The sequence below is a fragment of the Coregonus clupeaformis genome, chromosome 40 (genome assembly GCF_020615455.1).
Source record: "Coregonus clupeaformis isolate EN_2021a chromosome 40, ASM2061545v1, whole genome shotgun sequence".
Taxonomy (NCBI): Eukaryota; Metazoa; Chordata; class Actinopteri; order Salmoniformes; family Salmonidae; genus Coregonus; species Coregonus clupeaformis.
In genome coordinates, this window is record NC_059231.1 from 27,286,427 (window position 1) to 27,307,580 (window position 21,154).

Below are 21,154 nucleotides of genomic sequence, written 5' to 3' on the forward strand. Positions count from 1 at the left end.
TATACAAAAGTATGTGGACACCCCTTCAAATTAGTGGATTTGACTATTTCACCCACACCCGTTGCTGACAGGTGTATAACATCGAGCACACAGCCATGCAATCTCCATAGACAAACATTGGCAGTAGAATCGCCTAATTGAAGAGCTCAGTGACTTTCAACGTGGCATCGTCATAGGATGCCACCTTTCCAACAAGTCAGTTCGTCAAATTTCTACCCTGCTAGAGCTTCCCCGGTCAACTGTAAGTGCTGTTATTGTGAAGTGGAAACGTCTAGGAGCAACAACGGCTCAGCTGTGAAGTGGTAGGCCACACAAGCTCACAGAACGGGACCGCCGAGTGCTGAAGCACGTAGCGCGTAAAAATCATCTGTCCTCACTACCGAGTTCCAAACTGCCTCTGGAAGCAACGTCAGCACAAGAACTCTTAGTTGGGAGCTTCATAAAATGGGTTTCCATGGCCGAGAAGCCGCATATAAGCCTAAGATCACCATGCACAATGCCAAGCGTCGGCTGGAGTGGTGTAAAGCTTGCCGCCATTGGATTCTGGAGCAGTGGAAACGCGTTCTCTGCAGTGATGAATCACGCTTCACCATATGGCAGTCTGACGGACAAATCTTGGTTTGACAGATGCCAGGAGAACGCTACCTGCCCCCAATGTCTGCTCTACCCAAAATTACCGCAAAAATGGAAGAGGAAAGTGGAAGGGGGAAAAAATAAGGAACTTGCCTGTCGGCCCTGCATTAAAGAACATAATTGGTTAAAGAAAATTGTGATAAATAAAAAACTATACCAGTTTCATTTGAGGACCAAAGGATTGACACCCGTTCCATATAGATTGCAAAATAGTTGGGAAGAGATTTTTGACGTACCAATTCCATGGCATAGTGTTTATGAACTGAAACGCAAAACGATGCCGGATTCAAAACTTAAAATTATTCAATTAAAATTATTATACAAAATTCTTGCTACCAATATAATGTTATTTATATGGGGAATACAATCTTCCCAGCTCTGCAGATTTTGCTGCGAAGAGACAGAATCATTAGATCATTTGTTTTGGTACTGTCCATTTGTAGCTTGTTTTTGGACTCAGGTCCAGGAATGGCTAAAGGATTGCAATAGTTACCTGGAGCTAACCCTGCAGATAGCACTACTGGGTGATCTGAAAAGTGATAGTCAATCGATCAATAATATAATAATACTTTTAGCAAAAATGTTTATTTTCAATTTAAAATCTGTAGAAACAATGAGAATAGAAGGGTTCAGAACTTTTGTAAAACAGTACAGTTGAAAAATATATGGCAAATATAAATCCAATATGGATGGTGCTAAGCGGTAGATGGGAGGTGTTGAATGGAGTTGAAGGATGGGACTAATAACAACTAACAACAACTAATAACAACAAGATAACTAATATAAAGCATACTGTGTCCATAATAAGTATATAGGTTATAAGTTGAGAGCTTTTGTGAAAAAGCACAGTTAGAAAGATATGGCATATACAAGCAAACCGGATGGACATCATGAAAATGATCGGAGAGGTTGAGGGTAGAGGAAGTTCAGGAGTAAAAACAAACAAAATAGAATTATTGTAAAATTGACTGTGTCCATAAAATGTTGAGTTGATACAAAAAAATGTATATAGTATGTATAAACTGGAAGTAGAGGCCTAAGCATTGTTGTTCACTAGTTTACTCCAATTAGGGAAGGGGTGGTGGGGTTGGAAAGTAATACAGATAAATATATATTTTTTTAAAGGATATGTGTGTATATACAGTGAGGGAAAAAAGTATTTTATCCCCTGCTGATTTGTACGTTTGCCCACTGACAAAGAAATGATCAGTCTATAATTTTAATGGTAGGTTTATTTGAACAGTGAGAGACAGAATAACAACAAAAAAATCCAGAAAAACACATGTCAAAAATGTTATAAATTGATTTGCATTTTAATGAGGGAAATAAGTATTTGACCCCTCTGCAAAACATGACTTAGTACTTGGTGGCAAAACCGTTGTTGGCAATCACAGAGGTCAGACATTTCTTGTAGTTGGCCACCAGGTTTGCACACATCTCAGGAGGGATTTTGTCCCACTCCTCTTTGCAGATCTTCTCCAAGTCATTAAGGTTTCGAGGCTGACGTTTGGCAACTCAAACCTTCAGCTCCCTCCACAGATTTTCTATGGGATTAAGGTCTGGAGACTGGCTAGGCCACTCCAGGACCTTAATGTGCTTCTTCTTGAGCCACTACTTTGTTGCCTTGGCCGTGTGTTTTGGGTCATTGTCATGCTGGAATACCCATCCACAACCCATTTTCAATGCCCTGGCTGAGGGAAGGAGGTTCTCACCCAAGATTTGACGGTACATGGCCCCGTCCATCGTCCCTTTGATGCAGTGAAGTTGTCCTGTCCCCTTAGCAGAAAAACACCCCCAAAGCATAATGTTTCCACCTCCATGTTTGATGGTGGGGATGGTGTTCTTGGGGTCATAGGCAGCATTCCTCCTCCTCCAAACACGGCGAGTTGAGTTGATGCCAAAGAGCTCCATTTTGGTCTCATCTGACCACAACACTTTCACCCAGTTCTCCTCTGAATCATTCAGATGTTCATTGGCAAACTTCAGACGGGCATGTATATGTGCTTTCTTGAGCAGGGGGACCTTGCGGGCGCTGCAGGATTTCAGTCGTTCACGGCGTAGTGTGTTACCAATTGTTTTCTTGGTGACTATGGTCCCAGCTGCCTTGAGATCATTGACAAGATATTTTGTGTTTCTTCCATTTGCGAATAATCGCACCAACTGTTGTCACCTTCTCACCAAGCTGCTTGGCGATGGTCTTGTAGCCCATTCCAGCCTTGTTTAGGTCTACAATCTTGTCCCTGACATCCTTGGAGAGCTCTTTGGTCTTGGCCATGGTGGAGAGTTTGGAATCTGATTGATTGCTTCTGTGGACAGGTGTCTTTTATACAGGTAACAAACTGAGATTAGGAGCACTCCGTTTAAGAGTGTGCTCCTAATCTCAGCTCGTTACCTGTATAAAAGACACCTGGGAGCCAGAATTCTTTCTGATTGAGAGGGGGTCAAATACTTATTTCCCTCATTAAAATGCAAATCAATATATAACATTTTTGACATGCGTTTTTCTGTTTTTTTGTTGTTGTTATTCTGTCTCTCACTGTTCAAATAAACCTAACATTAAAAGTGGGCAAACTTACAAAATCAGCAGGGGATCAAATACTTTTTTCCCTCACTGTATATTTATTTATATGTATGTATGTATGTATGTATGTATGTACGTATGTATGTACGTATGTATATACGTATATTTTAACTTTATTTAACTAGGCAAGTCAGTTAAGAGCAAAGTCTTATTTACAATGACGGCCTACAACAGCCAAACCCGGACGACGCTGGGCCAATTGTGCGCCGCCCTATGGGACTCCCAATCACGGCCTGTTGTGATACACCCTGGAATTGAACCAGGGGGTCTGTAGTGACGCCTCAAGCACTGAGATGCAGTGCCTCGGGAGCCCGAGTTGCGCAGTGGTCTATATTTGTGAGAAAAAAAAACATGGGGGATTGGAAGTGATGCAGACAATTACATTGATGGAAGTTAGTCTATCCGCAATATTAAAGCTGATCTACCACCTAAAAAAAAGAAAATTAAATAACAAAACAACTAAATAAAAATACATAAAAAAACACCTGCAACAAAACAACATGCTAAGAAGGAATATGTAGGCCTATTACAGCAACATTTGAGCAGTAGCCTAGGCTGGCTACTCAACCACAAGACATTTTGAGTGCACCATACAGCAATGCTGCATTCAACTGCACTGGTTATCCATGCACTGCAAAACAAAAGGACACATTTTTGTTATTTGGAGTTATTAAATACTTTTCGATTAGGGTCGCAGCATATTATGCACATCTGCAAGCATAGCAGCAAAGGCTGGATATACATTGTATGATTTTTAAGTAATTAATTTGCATTTTATTGCATGACATAAGTATTTGATCACCTACCAACCAGTAAGAATTCCGGCTCTCACAGACCTGTTAGTTTTTCTTTAAGAAGCCCTCCTGTTCTCCACTCATTACCTGTATTAACTGCACCTGTTTGAACTTGTTTCCTGTATAAAAGACACCTGTCCACACACTCAATCAAACAGACTCCAACCTCTCCACAATGGCCAAGACCAGAGAGCTGTGTAAGGACATCAGGGATACAATTGTAGACCTGCACAAGGGTGGGATGGGCTACAGGACAAAAGGCAAGCAGCTTGGTGAGAAGGCAACAACTATTGGCGCAATTAATAGAAAATGGAAGAAGTTCAAGATGACGGTCAATCACCCTCGGTCTGGGGCTCCATGCAAGATTTCACCTCGTGGGGTATCAATGATCATGAGGAAGGTGAGGGATCAGCCCAGAACTACACGGCAGGATCTGGTCAAAGACCTGAAGAGAGCTGGGACCACAGTCTCAAAGAAAACCATTAGTAACACACTACGCCGTCATGGATTAAAATCCTGCAGCGCACGCAAGGTCCCCCTGCTCAAGCCAGCGCATGTCCAGGCCCGTCTGAAGTTTGCCAATGACCATCTGGATGATCCAGAGGAGGAATGGGAGAAGGTCATGTGGTTTGATGAGACAGAAATAGAGCTTTTTGGTCTAAACTCCACTCGCCGTGTTCGGAGGAAGAAGAAGGATGAGTACAACCCCAAGAACACCATCCCAACCGTGAAGCATGGAGGTGGAAACATAATTCTTTGGGGATGCTTTTCTGCAAAGGGGAGAGGACGACTGCACCGTATTGAGGGGAGGATGGATGGGGCCATGTATCGCGAGATCTTGGCCAACAACCTCCATCCCTCAGTAAGAGCATTGAAGATGGGTCGTGGCTGGGTCTTCCAGCATGACAACGACCCGAAACACACAGCCAGGGCAACTAAGGAGTAGAGCTCCAGACTGAGGGTGATTGACTGTCATCTTGAACTTCTTCCATTTTCTAATAATTGCGCCAACAGTTGTTGCCTTCTCACCAAGCTGCTTGCCTATTGTCCTTTAGCCCATCCCAGCCTTGTGCAGGTCTACAATTTTATCACTGATGTCCTTACACAGCTCTCTGGTCTTGGCCATTGTGGAGAGGTTGGAATCTGTTTGATTGAGTGTGTGGACAGGTGTCTTTTATACAGGTAATGAGTGGAGAACAGGAGGGCTTCTTAAAGAAAACTAACAGGTCTGTGAGAGCCGGAATTCTTACTGGTTGGTAGGTGATCAAATACTTATTTCATGCAATCAAAATGGAAATTAATTACTTAAAAATCATACAATGTGATTTTCTAGATTTTAGTTTTTACCTATGATAAAAATTACAGACCTCTACATGCTTTGTAAGTAGGATAACCTGCAAAATCGGCAGTGTATCAAATACTTGTTCTCCCCACTGTGTGTGTGTATGTATGTATGTATGTGTGTATATATATATATATATATATATTATTTCTCTTTTGTTTTAACATGTTTAAAATGCTATATGCAGCACTATGTAGTAAGTGGACATTAAAGTGCATTTGGAAAGTATTTAGACCCCTTCACTTATTCCACATTTTGTTACGTTACAGCCTTATTCTAAAATAGATGTAATAAAACAATTCTAAAGCTACACAAAATACCCCATAATGACAAAGCGAAAACCGGTTTATCAATTTTAGCCCATTTATTAAAATGTTTAAAACATACCTTATTTACATCATTATTCAGACCCTTTGCTATCAATCAATCAAATGTTATTTATAATGCCCTTTTTACATCAGCAGATGTCACAGTGTTATACAGAAACCCAGCATAAAACCCCAAACAGCAAGCAATGCAGATGTAGAAGCATGGTGGCTAGGAAAAACTCCCTAGAAAGTCAGAAACCCATGAAGAAACCTAGAGAGGAACCAGGCCATGAGGGGTGGCCAGTCACCTTCTGGCTGTGCCGGGTGGAGATTATAACACTACGTGGCCATTAAGGCCAGATTTTTCTCCTAGATGTTCAAACGTTCGTAGATGACCAGCAGGGTCAAATAATAATCACAGTGGTTGTAGAGGTTGCAACAGGTCAGTACATCAGGTCACTTGGCTTTTCATAGCCCGGCATTTAGAGGTTGAAATGGCAGGTGCGGTAGAGAGAGTTGAAACAGCAGGTCTGGGACAAGGTGGCACATCCGGTGAACAGGTCAGGGTTCCATAGCTGCAGGCAGAAGAGTGGAAACTGGAGCAGCAGCACGACCAGGTGGACTGGGGACAGCAAGGAGTCATCAGGCCAGGTAGTCCTGAGGCATTGTCCTAGGGCTCAGGTCCTCCGGGATGAGAGGGAGGGAGAATTAGAGGGAGCATTCTTAAATTCACACAGGACACCAGATAAGACAGGAGAATAACGCCAGATATAACAGACTGACCATAGCCCCCCGGCACATAGACTATTGCAGCATAGATACTGGAGGCTGAGACAGGGGGTTTGGGAAACACTGTGGCCCCATCCGACGATACCCCCAGACAGGGCCAACCAGGCAGGATATAACCCCACCCACTTTGCCAAAGCACAGCCCCCACACCACCAGAGGGATATCAACAGACCACCAACCTACTACCCTGAGACAAGGCTGAGTATAGCCCACGAAGATCTCCTCCACTGCACAAGCCCGAGGGAGCGACAAACTGGAGAGGAAGATCATATCAGTGACTCAACCCACTCAAGTGATGCACCCCTCCTAGGGACGGCATGGAAAGCACCAGTAAGCCATTGACTCAGCCCCCGTAATAGGGTCAGAGGCAGAGAATCCCAATGGAGAGACAGGAACCGGCCAGGCAGAGACAGCAAGAGGTTTGTCCCTCCAGTGCCTTTCCGTTCACCTTCGCACCCCTGGGCCAGACTACACTCAATCATAGGACCTACTGAAGAGATGAGTCTTCAGTAAAGACTTAAAGGTCAAGACCGAGTCTTCGTCTCTCACATGAATAGGCAGACCATTGCATAACATTTAGCTCTATAGGAGAAAGCCCTGCCTCCAGCTGTTTGCTTAGAAATTCTAGGGACAATAAGGAGGCCTGCGTCTTGTGACCGTAGCGTATGTGTAGGTATGTATGGCAGGACCAAATCGGAGAGATGGGTAGGAGCAAGCCCATGTAATGCTTTGTAGGTTAGCAGTAAAACTTTGAAATCAGCCCTAGCCTTAACAGGAAGCCAGTGTAGAGAGGATAGCACTGGAGCAATATGATCAAATTATTTGGTTCTAGTCAAGATTCAAGCAGCCATGTTTTAGCACTAACTGACGTTTATTTAGTGCTTTATCCGGGTGGCCGGAGAGTAAAGCATTGCAGTAGTCTAATCTAGAAGTGACAAAAGCATGGATTAGCTTTTCTGCATCATTTTTGGACAAAATGTTTCTGATTTTTATAATGTTACGAAGATGGAAAAAAGCTGTCCTTGAAATATTCTTGATATGTTCGTCAAAAGAGAGATCAGGGTCCAGATTAACGCAGAGGTCCTTCAGTTGTTGTTTTTTGACGACTGTACAACCATCAAGATTAATTGTCAGATCCAACAGAATATCTTTTTGTTTCTTGGAACATAGAACTAGCATCTCTGTTTTGTCCGAGTTTAAAATAAAAAATGTTGCCGCCATCCACTTCCTTATGTCTGAAACACATGCTTCCAGGGTAGGCAATTTTGTGGCTTCACCATGTTTCATCGAAATGTAGAGCTGTGTGTCGTCCGCATAGCAATGAAAGTTAACATTGTGTTTCCGAATGACATCACCCACAGTTGAAATATATAGTGAAAACAGTAGTGGTCCTAAAACGGAACCTTGAGGAACACCGAAACGTACAATTGATTTGTCAGAGGACAAACCATCCACAGAGACAAATGTATATATTTCCTATGAGACTCGAAATTAAGCTCAGGTGCATCCTGTTTCCATTGATCATCCTTGATGTTTCTAGAACTTGATTGGAGTCCACCTGTGGTAAATTCAATTGATTGGACATGATTTGGAAAGGCACACACCTGTCTATATAATGTCCCACAGTTGACGGTGTATATCAGAGCAAAAACCAAGCCATGAGGTCGAAGGAATTGTCCGTAGAGCTCCGAGACAGGATTGTGTCGAGGCACAGATCTGGGGAAAGGTACCAAAACATTTCTGCAGCATTGAAGGTCCCCAAGAACACAGTGGCCTCCATCATTCTTAAATGGAAGAAGTTTGGAACCACCAAGACTCTTCCTAGAGCTGGCCGCCCGGCCAAACTGAGCAATCGGGGGAGAAGGGCTTTGGTCAGGGAGGTGTCCAAGAACCCGATGGTCACTCTGACAGAGCTCCAGAGTTCCTCTGTGGCGATAGGAGAACCTTCCAGAAGGACAACCATCTCTGCAGCACTCCACCAATCAGGCCAGACGGAAGCCACTCCTCAGTAAAAGGCACATGACAGCCCGCTTGGAGTTTGCCTAAAGGCACCTAAAGGATTCTCAGACCATGAGAAACCAGATTCTCTGGTATGATGAAACCAAGATTGAACTCTTTGGCCTGAATGCCAGGCATCACGTCTGGAGGAAACCAGGCACCGCTCATCACCTGGCCAATACCATCCCTATGGTGAAGCATGGTGGTGGCAGCATCATGCTGTGGGGATGTTTTTCTGCGACAGGGACTGGGAGATTTAGTCAGGATCGAGGGAAAGATGAACGGAGCAAAGTACAGAGAGATCCTTGATGAAAACCTGCTCCAGAGCGCTCAGGACCTCAGACTGGAGCGAAGGTTCACCTTCCAACAGGACAACGACCTTAAGCACACAGGCAAGACAACGCAGGAGTCACTTCAGGACAAGTATCTGCATGTCCTTGAGTGGCCCAGACAGAGCCCAGTCTTGAACCCGATCGAACATCTCTGGAGAGACCTGAAAATAGCTGTGCAGTGATGCTCCCCATCCAACCTGACAGAGCTTGAGAGGATCTGCAGAGAAGAATGGGAGAAACTCCCCAAATACAGGTGTGCCAAGCTTGTAGCGTCATACCCAAGAAGACTCGAGGCTGTAATTGCTGCCAAAGGTGCTTCAAGAAAGTACTGAGTAAAGGGTCTGAATACTTATGTAAATGTGATATATATTTTTTTATTTTTAAAACATTTGCAAAAACTTCTAGTACCTCTTTTTGCTTTGTCATTATGGGGTATTGTGTGTAGATTAATGAGGGGGAAAAACAAGTGAATGATTGCAGGCCCATGTGTCAAATGGCTTATTTGCATATAGGCGTACTGTAGCTCTGATTTAGCTCTGATTTAGCTATGGCGTACCGGACAGACAAATTGGGTAGTGCATCATCAGTTCCTCTTGTCATGTTAGTCATTGCATACCTTAGAGAGTTATTTATAAATGTCAACTAGCTCATGTCAGCAAAACATTTCTTCAATTAGGTTTTTTAGCCCATACATATTGTTGACATATCACATAGACATGGCAAAATGTATAGAATTGCAAGAAAATTGACTTTAAAACTACAAAGTTTTCTTTGCACCCCATGACAAAATGTGTAGAATTGCAGGAAATAAGCCCATAGAAATAGACGTGGCGTGTGTGTGCGCGCACGCGGGATGTTCCCCAATGCAATGTGTATTTGCGTTTACACAAGAGATCCACATAGCACGTTGTGGCCATGAAACAAAGCAAGCCCATTCATTTTCAATTAAGGAAGCGAAGTGGGCTGGGGACCGTTGGGCGATGCAAGCATAGGCGAGGTATGTGAACAAGACAGGACCAATGTTGGAATAAGCAGAACTTTATTCAAATACCAGCGACATTGCGTCATGATTGACCAATCGAAGCTCACAATAGTTTCCAATCCCTCCTGGATTGGCTGTTGATGCGATGCAAGTGTGGCTCTCCGAATTTACGCGAAGGATCTCGGGCCATGAGCATTTGTGCAGTGTCAGAGCCTAGGCTAATCTCAGGCGGCACACAGTTTAATGAATAGACAAAATGGTTAATAACATTTACCGTCTATTTGAATGTGCTAGCCCTTATCATGACTCCAATTAATTACATTGCATTACATCTGCTGCAATTATGGCTAGTTAGCCTGGCTACTGCGATCAAAATAACACTGCTGCAATATAATTTGTAAAGGGCACCTTGATATTTAGGAGCATTTCATCAAAGTTTCGAAACCCAGTTTGTAGTAATGTTATCTTTGATTTAATGTTTGTGAATTATCAGACTGCAGATTACAGGCTATTCAGTTTACCAAATTGTTAGGTTAGGAAGAGATTGTTCAGTGCCTGTTTGCAGATTGCTAGCTTTACTCACATCCAATTGCATTAGCCCAGGTCAAACATGCACTGTTTGACCTGACAAAGATCCATGTTAGATCGAAACGTTGTCCAATAAAGGTGGTAAATTGGGAGCATATACAGTGCAGGCCTCTGTTCTTTTTCATATATCCTGTAGAATTCATAATTCAAGTGTATTTCATAGCTAGCTACCTGTTTGAACTAAATGTTGCATGAAGTTTTAATGATAGATAATTTTACTGCCGGGAAAGAATGAATATAAATATGTATACCATTTCACAGTCGTCTTCTTCTTCAATCAATCAATCATGTTCTGCCCAATTCTGTACTACCATGAAAATAAAGTAAAAAAAAACAAATAAATCCCTAACTTCTGCCACACTCTCCCCCCAAAAAACCCTCCCCAAACCCATTCAACTTTATCTACAGTACCAGTCAAAAGTTTGGACACACCTACTCATTCAAGGGTTTTTCTTTTCTTTTTACTATTTTGTAGAATAATAGTGAAGACATCAAAACTATGAAATAACACATATGGAATCATGTAGTGGTCCTCTGTAGCTCAGCTGGTAGAGCACGGCGCTTGTAACGCCAAGGTAGTGGGTTCGATCCCCGGGACCACCCATACACAAAAATGTATGCACGCATGACTGTAAGTCGCTTTGGATAAAAGCGTCTGCTAAATGGCATATTATTATTATTATTATTATTATTATTAGTAACCAAAAAAAGTGTTAAACAAATCAAAATCTATTTTAGATTCTTCAAAGTAGCCACCCTTTGCCTGGATGACAACTTTGCACACTCTTGGCATTTTCTCAACCAACTTCATGAGGAATGCTTTTCCAACAGTCTTGAAGGAGTTCCCACATATGCTGAGCACTTGTTTGCTGCTTTTCCCTCACTCTGTGGTTCAACTCATACCAAACCATCTCAATTGGGCTGAGGTCAGGTGCTTGTGGAGGCCAGGTCATCTGATGCAGCACTCCATCACTCTCCTTCTTGGTTAAATAGCCCTTACACAGCCTGGAGGTGTGTTTTGGGTCATTGTCTTGTTGAAAAACAAATGATAATCCCACTAAGCGCAAACCAGATGGGATTGCGTATCGCTGCAGAATGCTGTGGTAGCTATGTTGGTTAAGTTTGCCTTGAATTCTAAATAAATCACAAACAGTGTCACTAGCAAAGCATACCCACACTATCACACCTCCTCCTCCATGCTTCACGGTGGGAACCACACATGCAGAGATCATCCGTTCACCTACTCTGCGTCTCACAAAGACATGGCGGTTGGAACCAAATATCAAATTTGGACTCATCAGACCAAAGGACAGATTTCCACCGGTCTAATGTCAATTGCTTGTGTTTCTTGGCCCAAGCAAGTCTCTTCTTCTTATTGGTGTCATTTAGTAGTGGTTTCTTTGCAGCAATTCGACCATGAAGGCGTGATTCACGCAGTCTCTTCTGAACAGTTGATGTTGAGATGTGTCTGTTACTTGAACCCTGTGAAGCATTTATTTGGGCTGCAATCTGAGGTGCAGTTATCCTCTGCAGCAGAGGTAACTCTGGGTCTTCCTTTCCTGTGGCGGTCCTCATGAGAGCCAGTTTCATCATAGTGCTTGATGTTTTTTGCGACTGCACTTGACGAAACTTTCAAAGTTCTTGAAATTTTCCGGATTGACTGACCTTCATGTCTTAAAGTAATGATGGACTGTCGTTTCTCTTTGCTTATTTGAGCTGGTCTTGCCATAATATGGACTTGGTATTTTACCAAATAGGGCTATCTTCTGTATACCACCCCTACCTTGTCACAACACAACTGATTGGCTCAAACACATTAAGAATGATAGAAATTCCACGAATGAAAAAGGCACACCTGTTAATTGAAATGCATTCCAGGTGAGTACCTGATGAAGCTGGTTGAGAAAATGCCAAGAGTGTGCAATGCTGTCATCAAGGCAACGGGTGGCTACTTTGAAGAATCTCAAATATAACATATATTGTTATTTGTTTAACACTTTTTTGGTTACTACGTGATTCCATATGTGTTATTTCATAGTTTTGATGTCTTCACTATTATTCTACAATGTAGAAAATAGTAAAAATAAAGAAAAACCTTTGAATGACTAGGTGTGTCCAAACTTTTGTCTGGTACTGTATATCATGCTGTATATCATGCACTCCACTCTTAGGATTTTTCAGCATGCCAACAACCATTTCAACAGTAATATCTGTTACCCCCAATATCTCTTTTGCCGTCTCCACAATAACCTTCAACCTGGCATTTCCACAACCCGAGTCGTATTGATAACCTTACCACAATAAAAGCTATGAAGTCAACTTTATTCATTATTGAAGTGTCCTTTGACACCACACATTCATGAGCATAAGGTTTCTGAACAGGCCTCGAAACCATGCCAGGGCCATCAGAAGCACCACAGTAGGTCCACTTCCTACAGGTACATCCATGTAAGCTCCGTCAGTCCGCACTGTAGTTCTACCACTCTGTTTTACGGCCTCTGCATATGATACATCATGACTGATCCTATATCTCTGAGCCTCTAGCCTCTCTCTGTACCTGGCATCCACCAAATGCTGCACTGTGTTCTCCCCCATAATTACAGCACTTAAACTTCACATTGCTTCCACATTCACCGTAATCCTGTGCCCCTCCACACTTAGCACATCTTACCTTTACACTGAGAAGCTACATGTCCCATTCTTTGGCATTTAAAACACTGCAGTGGATATGGGACAAATTCTCTAACATTGAAACGAAGGAATCCTATCTGTACTTTTCCCGGCAAGACTTTCTCAAACCCCAGCATCACTGATAAGCTTTCACTTCTTTGACCCTCTTTCCTACTGATCAACATGTTGGCCTCAATCACTCTGCCTCCCTTCACATTTTCTTTAATTTCATCTGTGGACATAGATATTGGGACTCCTGTGATATATCCCCTCAATCTAGCATAAGCACCAGGGGCATGGCTTTTAATCTTTAAGCTTTCAAGCTTTTCCATTTTCAGAATCTTCGATGCTGAGCCTGGCTACCACACAATATTAACAATCTACCATTTCCAATGAACCAAGCTAATTTCACTTCACCTACCTCTTTCTCTATGGCATTAGTTAGTCGGATATGGTGTAAGTGAGGCCCTGTGGTTTCATCAAACACTATCACCACTTTCCACTCCAACACATTGTTACTCTTGCTTCCTAGCTTGGCCCTCTTTATGCTTTCTTTACTAGGCACTCCACTGCTTTCTGTATCATGATCTCTCTTCTTCCTATGTCTTTCCACTACCGACCATTCCCGTCCTTGACCCTCATCCTCCCGCTCCATACCATCAGAACTGACACCCATATTGATCGTATTCCAGCACAGCTGTTGCTTCACCAACTTTTTCTCCATTTCGTCCACACTACACGCCACCATTTCCGACCTCTCGTCCCTGCGTCCAATATCTTTGCCAGGCTTCGCTTGCACCGCCATCATCTTGTTTTGAATGTGAAGCACTTCCGGGTCACGATTTTTTTGAATCCTTCATAATAAGAGTCCTGTCCTGTAAATTGTGTAAATTAATCATTTCCAATAATTGAAAATATGCACATTTATTGACATCTTATACTAGTTATTAAACAAGAATTTCTAAAAGTGTTTCTAAAAGTAATTATGCGATACATTTTTTTAAATTAGATTTTTAAGCCTACATGGTAAACAATGTTTGTGTGTGTGTACTCCAATGACTGTATGTTGTACTCCTATCATCTAGATCAACACCCCTGTAGTTCTTTGCTTACACCCACACTCTGAGACACATGACTGTGCCACTAGAGATCCTGGTTCGAATCCAGGCTCTGTCGTAGCCGGCCGCGACCGGGAGACCCATGAGGCGGCGCACAATTGGCCCAGCGTCGTCCAGGGTAGGAGAGGGAATGGCCGGCAGGGATGTAGCTCAGTTGGTAGAGCATGGCGTTTGCAATGCCAGGGTTTGTGTGTTTGTTTCTATGTGTGCATCATATCATATGATGCGTGTGTGTCCTCAGGTCTGAGTGCTGGAGAGCAGTCTCTGGTTGTAGAGGTATTGGTGGCATCAGTACGTCAGGCAGTAGAGGGACCCCTGCTGGCCGGAAGGAGCACATGCAAGAAGGTCAGTGTGTTAGAGAGGCTTAAGCGCAATTACCATAATCACCCATTCTCCCTGAAGTATGGACTTGTTTACTCCCCCAAAAGGATTTTAAAACATTGGATTGGTAACAGTGTTTTACCATATTTATTACACCTCCAACCTAACGCTTTGAGCAAGTGCACTCTTTTGGGAGAAGGTTAGTGTGGAACCCCAGCGTTTAAGAAATATATTACCTTCAACAGTGTTATCTTGTGATCAAGCCATCAAGGTTTTGTAATTATTGGTGTCGTAAAAATGTTAGCTAACGGGTTAGCAATTAGCATGTTTGACATTTCAGTGGAAATAACTGTAAGTCGCTCTGGATAAGAGCATCTGCTAAATGACTAAAATCTAAATGTAAATGTAAATACTACTATTATCAGCTTTTTGATAAGCGGTTTAGCAAAAAAAAATAAGTCCCGTATTATCGGCATACGGTCCCCAGTTATCGGCCACCTTACTATTTTGTTCAATTACAATAAATATCAGTTTAATTTTGTTGAAAAAAGACACACCAACCTCGTATCCGAAGTGTTTACTAGATAGTTGGCCTCCTGTAGCTCAGTTGGTAGAGCATGGCGCTTGCATCGCCAGGGTTGTGGGTTCGATTCCCACGGGGGGCCAGTATGAAAAATTTATGCACTCACTAACTGTAAGTCGCTCTGGATAAGAGCGTCTGCTAAATGACTAAAATGTAAAATAGTTGACTAGTTGGCTAGCCTTCCGGTAAAGAATTATGACTTGCCTGTCAACTTTTCATTGCGTAGCCCAGTGCACCCTCCTGTGGACTCTTAAGAAATGGTTCTTCACCAACATATTCAGTGTTGTAACCAAATAATGTCTCATCATTTGTTTTACAGATTAATATTATGTTTTGAGAAAGTAGATAACAGTTGAATACTAAAATATGAGTATTAATAATTTACATCAAATAAAACTTTAATTTCAGTTATGTGTATTGACATAAACAATGAAAACACTGTTGGAGTTTGTGTTGCAGAGATGCACTTGAAAAGTAAAGGAAGAAATACACAAGATGGGTTGAAATATATATATATATATATATATATATATATATATATATATATATATATATATATATATATATATATATATTATATTTTAGACATTTATGTTTTTGTACAAATAAATAATTTCATATGAACACAAACAAAACAAACAATTACATCTCGACCTCCATCCCTATATTGTCACAAAAATCACAATAAAAATCCAGCTCCACCGCTACCTCTGGATCCCACTGCACACACCTGCAGTGGAACCAGTGCTGGCAGAAGTTACAGCACACCCATGGCACCTCAGATCTACACTCCTGAGGGGAGCTTGCAGGCGGATCATGCTCCCCGCAGCGAGCACAGCAGGTGGTGTCTTCTTTTATAAAAAATTAAATAATAATACAAATTAATTAATATGGTTTTGCAAAATGTAGAAGTTCTTCAACAACAATAGTAATTGATACAACTAAGAGAGAGAAAAACAGATTATGAAGTACCTGAGAGTGTTGCCATGGAGCTTTTCTCTTCCTTTTCTGTGCTGCAGTTTGAGAAAAAGTGGTGTTCGACAGAGCATGTTACATGAAAACCCTTTTCAACTTTTTTACATCAATACCTCTGGAGGAAGCTGCAGAAGGTGGAGATTACTTCTTTTTTTTTTACATTGCTGTTTGTAATGGTGGGGTTGAGGGGCCGACGATGGTGTGGCTTGGAGAGTAGGCACGTGGCCTTCTTCTGCAGCTGGGGACTCCGGCGGCTCCTACAGGTGTTGCACACTGGGAGGCACTGGTATTGGTGAAGCAGCTGTCAGGAGTGGTTCCAGCAGGTGGTCCAGCAGATGCGATGGCGTCAATGGTCTCATCCATGGCAGCCCTCTCCTGTGCCCTCTGTGTTCTGAGGGTTGCCCGACGCTCTTTCTCCTCTGCCTCGGCCCTCTCCTTCTCATCCCTCTCCTGCCACTTCCGCGTGTATTCCTTCCCGGTGAGGCATGTGGCGACCACAGGGATTCTTAAACCCTTCCACCACATAGCGCATGTCCTTGCATCATTGGTACGGGTAGCGGAATACTCTGGCAAATTCTGATTTGTTTACCATGTAGGAGTGGTCAAAATGGCTATCTCCAGCTACCTTGGAAAACTCAGCCTTTAAAGGGCCAAAGTATGCCACTTCCAGCGGCTGCAGGACATGGGTGCAGTGTGGTGGAAGACAAAGAAGTATAACCCCTTCCCTTAGTGCCGCCGCGAGCACCTCCGGGTCCATTTTCAACATGTCCCTGACTGAGTCTGTAATACCAACATGGTTCAAGCAGACCACCATAGTCCCCGTGCCCAAGGACACTAAGCTAACCTGCCTAAAAGACTACTGACCCGTAGCACTCACGTCTGTAGCCATGAAGTGCTTTGAAAGGCTGGTCATGGCTCACATCAACACCATTATCCCAGAAACCCTAGACCCACTCCAATTTGCATACCGCCCCAACAGATCCACAGATGATGCAATCTCTATTGCACTCCACACTGCCCTTTCCCACCTGGACAAGAGGAACACCTATGTGAGAATGCTATTCATTGACTACAGCTCAGCGTTCAACACCATAGTGCCCTCAAAGCTCATCACTAAGCTAAGGATCCTGGGACTAAACACCTCCCTCTGCAACTGGATCCTGGACTTCCTGACGGGCCGCCCCCAGGTGGTAAGGGTAGGTAACAACACATCTGCCAAGCTGATCCTCAACACGGGGGCCCCTCAGGGGTGCGTGCTCAGTCCCCTCCTGTACTCCCTGTTCACCCATGACTGCATGGCCAGGCACGACTCCAACACCATCATTAAGTTTGCCGACGACACAACAGTGGTAGGCCTGATCACAGACAACGATGAGACAGCCTATAGGGAGGAGGTCAGAGACCTGGCCATGTGATGCCAGGATAACAACCTCTCCCTCAACGTGATCAAGACAAAGGAGATGATTGTGGACTACAGGAAAAAAATGAGGACTGAGCACGCCCCCATTCTCATCGACAGGGCTGTAGTGGAACAGGTTGAGAGCTTCAAGTTCCTTGGTGTCCACATCACCAACAAACGATCATGGTCCAAACACACCAAGACAGTCGTGAAGAGGGCACGACAAAGCCTATTCCCCCTCAGGAGACTGAAAAGATTTGGCATGGGTCCTCAAATCCTAAAAAAGTTATACAGTTGCACCATCGAGAGCATCCTGACTGGTTGCATCACCGCCTGGTATGGGAACCCATGGCTGGCGCAGTATATACAGTACTGCAGCAGAGAATTTTCATCCTCTGGTGCAAGCAATGTGGGTGGTCCACTGCGACAACCATGGGTCACCCGGCCGCACAGCCTGTCCGCCATGGTCTGCCGAGGTACACCATGCACCTTGGTAGATAAGAAAATAAAACTGTTACTAGCAGATAAAATTCACATACACATGGTAATCTCCTAAAAACAAAAGATGCCTAACCTTTGCAGCCTGGCGGATAGCCATCCCTGCCCCGCAGTCCTCCATGGCATGGAACATGTCCACCTCACTCCACTGCTTCCTCTTGACTTTCTCCATGCTGTGGTGTTAATACATGTAGCTAAATAACTTTGCATACTATACACATTTTAGAAAGATGACTCAATCTGAATATGTATAAACATTTACATTTCAAAGCTAAGGCTTTGAAAGTTGATGAACGTTTTCACAATAACTGAAAGTGTACCCACCTTTTTTGTTTGATGTTATCTGTAATGAAAATTAGTGTCCCAATTAGTTTAATATTGATGCATACATTGTAACATTTGACTAAATAATGGCTCTATGTAGCTGTTGTAAGATGAAATATAGCCAACAGTGATAGGTGTCAAAAAGTTCATGGTTCAAAGTTCCAAATACATTTTTGCAGATTGTGCAAAACGCCTCCGTCAGAGGACTCCAATTTTGATACGGTAAAGCTTGACAATATTCAGCTGTTTTCGTGATATGTATTATCTAACGCTTACAATTTCTTTCCTTTTTGCTTACTTAGCAGTTATATCAACATTTAGCAACTAAGCTAGCAACATTAGAAAATCCTTTAGCTATATTTGAGAGGTAATAAGTTGGATGTTAAATGATGTGTGGTCTGTCGCGCAGTCGGATTTTACAATATACAGCGTGTTCCACAAAATGTGTACATATATAACTTTTTTGAAAACTCTCAAAACCTAACTTAACTTACATAAATTGCACTGAAAATCGGTGGTCAGCTAGAAGGGTGTCGTTAGTCGCAAAACTTACCGTTATTTTCCAGTCCATTTAAATGTTGAGCTCGAGGTGATTTAGTCCTCCAACCGCTAGAGAGTGTCCGAAGTTGGGGGAAAATTAGCTAGGGAATCGGACCGCAGCCTAGAACTGCCCTGTTTGAAAATGCATCCTTCACATGATTGGATAGGTAAAGGCTGGATGAAACCCCTGCTTTTAGTTGCATCTGTGATTGAACTCCAGTTGTTGATTGTGATGTTGTTTTTGGCCTTAAAAATATATATTTGGGCATTTGTCATTGAACAGAAATACATTTACATAACATAACTCCTTGTGTTTTATTGCTGTCTTACAAATCCTTTCTGGAATGATATTCATGAATGAGTATCACTTACAATTCAAGGCTTACATGATATTCATTTGAATAACATTTTTATTGTACTGATTACAATGGCAAATATATTTCAAATCTTGTTAATGTAACAATGTTTTTGACAGGTGGTAAGTGCCAGAGAAAAAAAGGCTCAGGTAGATGACTGTGGCAGGCTCACTGAATACTTCCTCAAGGTACTGCCACAGTTACTGATTAAGGTAAGAACACACACACACACACACACACACACACACACACACACATTACGTTAGTAAAACACACTCTTTCATGGGGACATATTACACAAGTGCAGGAGGGCTGGTGATGACAGAAAAGATGACGATGGTAGTGATGATGATAATGGTTCTGATAATGATGCTGATGATGGTTAGGATAATGACGATAATGATTGTATTGATATTACACTTTCTATCCTCCTACTAGTTAATATCTGTTAAGGCTACTGCCACTAGAGGGCATTACAATACAGCAGGTGACCGGTTATACTCCATCTAACAATCTCACAACTAACATGGCTTTTGCTACAATGGACTAACTGGTGTGCAGAATAATAAAAAAAATGAAAACGATGATGGTTGAGATAATTGTTATATGATAATGATGATTGTGATAATTATATTCCTAGTATTCAGGGAGCCCTGAAACTGTGGCATCCCTTTTGAAGATACCTCAGTACTTTCACCCAGACTCACCTAATGCAGAAACCCCACAGGTCAGCCTACATTGTTCTTGTAAAAGTTTAATTGTTGTCAGTTGATTGTGATATGTGATTGTCTTACCTACTTTAGATGAATGCACTTGTTGTAAGTTGGTCTGGATAAAAAGTGTCTGGTAATTGACTAACATGAAAATGTTAAACAAATACCATAGAGATTAATAAGTAAAGAAATACATGACAACAAGACTGGTACTTATTTATTATTTTATATTAGTGTACGGTACATGTGAGCTATGTACTTCTCAGCAATTACATTGCAATCCTGTTGTTTACAGATTGCTTATCTACCCTCTTAGCACCTTCTGCTGGTGAGACTATTAAAACAGATTTGAGAAGGAAAACATCTCCAGCATTATGCATTATTGTATGCTTCACAGTACTTTCAATGGATCCAAAACATATTTTGTCAATAGACCTTGATCAGGGGTTAAAGTTAAACCTCCATGAAGGTCTATTGACCCAACCATTTGTTTGAGATCACCAATGCCAGTGTGTTGTTTTACATATACACCCAAAACTAAACTAAATGTCCGAACAACCCTGTTTTAAAGAGTATTTCTCTCCCCCTTCCTCCCAGGCGTTGTCGTGCCTGCTGGCTGAGATGGGAGCTGTTGTGGAGCGCCACACTGACCCTGCGGTGCTGGAGGCGGCTGCCCGCTCATACCTCAGCCTGTGTGGGGAGGAAACAGCCTGGCACCCCCTGGCACGACCAGTCAGGGACACAGTGGTCCAATGCTGGGCAGACAGACTGGCAACACTGCTGGGAGACGCACTGCAGGTAGGCACGGAGATGCCATGTGTAACACATACATAAAAATATGTGGTTTCTTCAGGCTGTTTTTTGAATGCAGAGTGGCGATTGAGTTGCCATGTTTCTCTTCCCCCTCTTTCTCTCTTTCCCTCTTTCTTCTCAGGATGGCAACTTCACTGCTGATGAGGAAAAAACAGGAGAGATTCTATCCACGCTGAAGAAACTCACTGCATTCCACAAGTAAGATAATGTGTAAAATGTGTGTGTTTGTTTGTCTGTGTGGTGTGTTTGTGTGTGTGTGTGTGTGTCACCTACTCTTCTCTCTTGTAGTGCCCAGGACCTGTCTCGTTGGGGACTGTTTGAGCAGGTCTCTCCTCTTCTCTCAGTAGAGATCATGCATGGTGGATTACCTACACAGGTAGAGTATAGTATACCCTGCCCTGAGCTATGATCACCCTCTGTCAAATAACATCACACCAGTCACGACTTGCCTTACTAACACCTGAGCTCTTCCTATATGGAACATCACATAACCTTTG

At 42.7% G+C, this 21,154-nt stretch overlaps 1 protein-coding gene across 4 annotated transcripts in view; it reads left to right on the plus strand.

The window, feature by feature from the left end:
• The window catches only part of si:ch211-269e2.1 (cohesin subunit SA-2), a 71,914-nt gene that overhangs the window by 35,514 nt on the left and 15,246 nt on the right, over window positions 1-21,154 (plus strand). For all 4 annotated transcript variants that reach the window (XM_041863456.1, XM_041863478.2, XM_041863470.2 and 1 more), the window contains exons 17-22: window positions 14,377-14,480; window positions 19,251-19,343; window positions 19,772-19,858; window positions 20,442-20,642; window positions 20,779-20,855; window positions 20,946-21,033. In XM_041863456.1, the coding sequence (XP_041719390.1) occupies window positions 14,377-14,480; window positions 19,251-19,343; window positions 19,772-19,858; window positions 20,442-20,642; window positions 20,779-20,855; window positions 20,946-21,033 (650 nt within the window). The remainder of the gene's footprint in view (window positions 1-14,376; window positions 14,481-19,250; window positions 19,344-19,771; window positions 19,859-20,441; window positions 20,643-20,778; window positions 20,856-20,945; window positions 21,034-21,154) is intronic.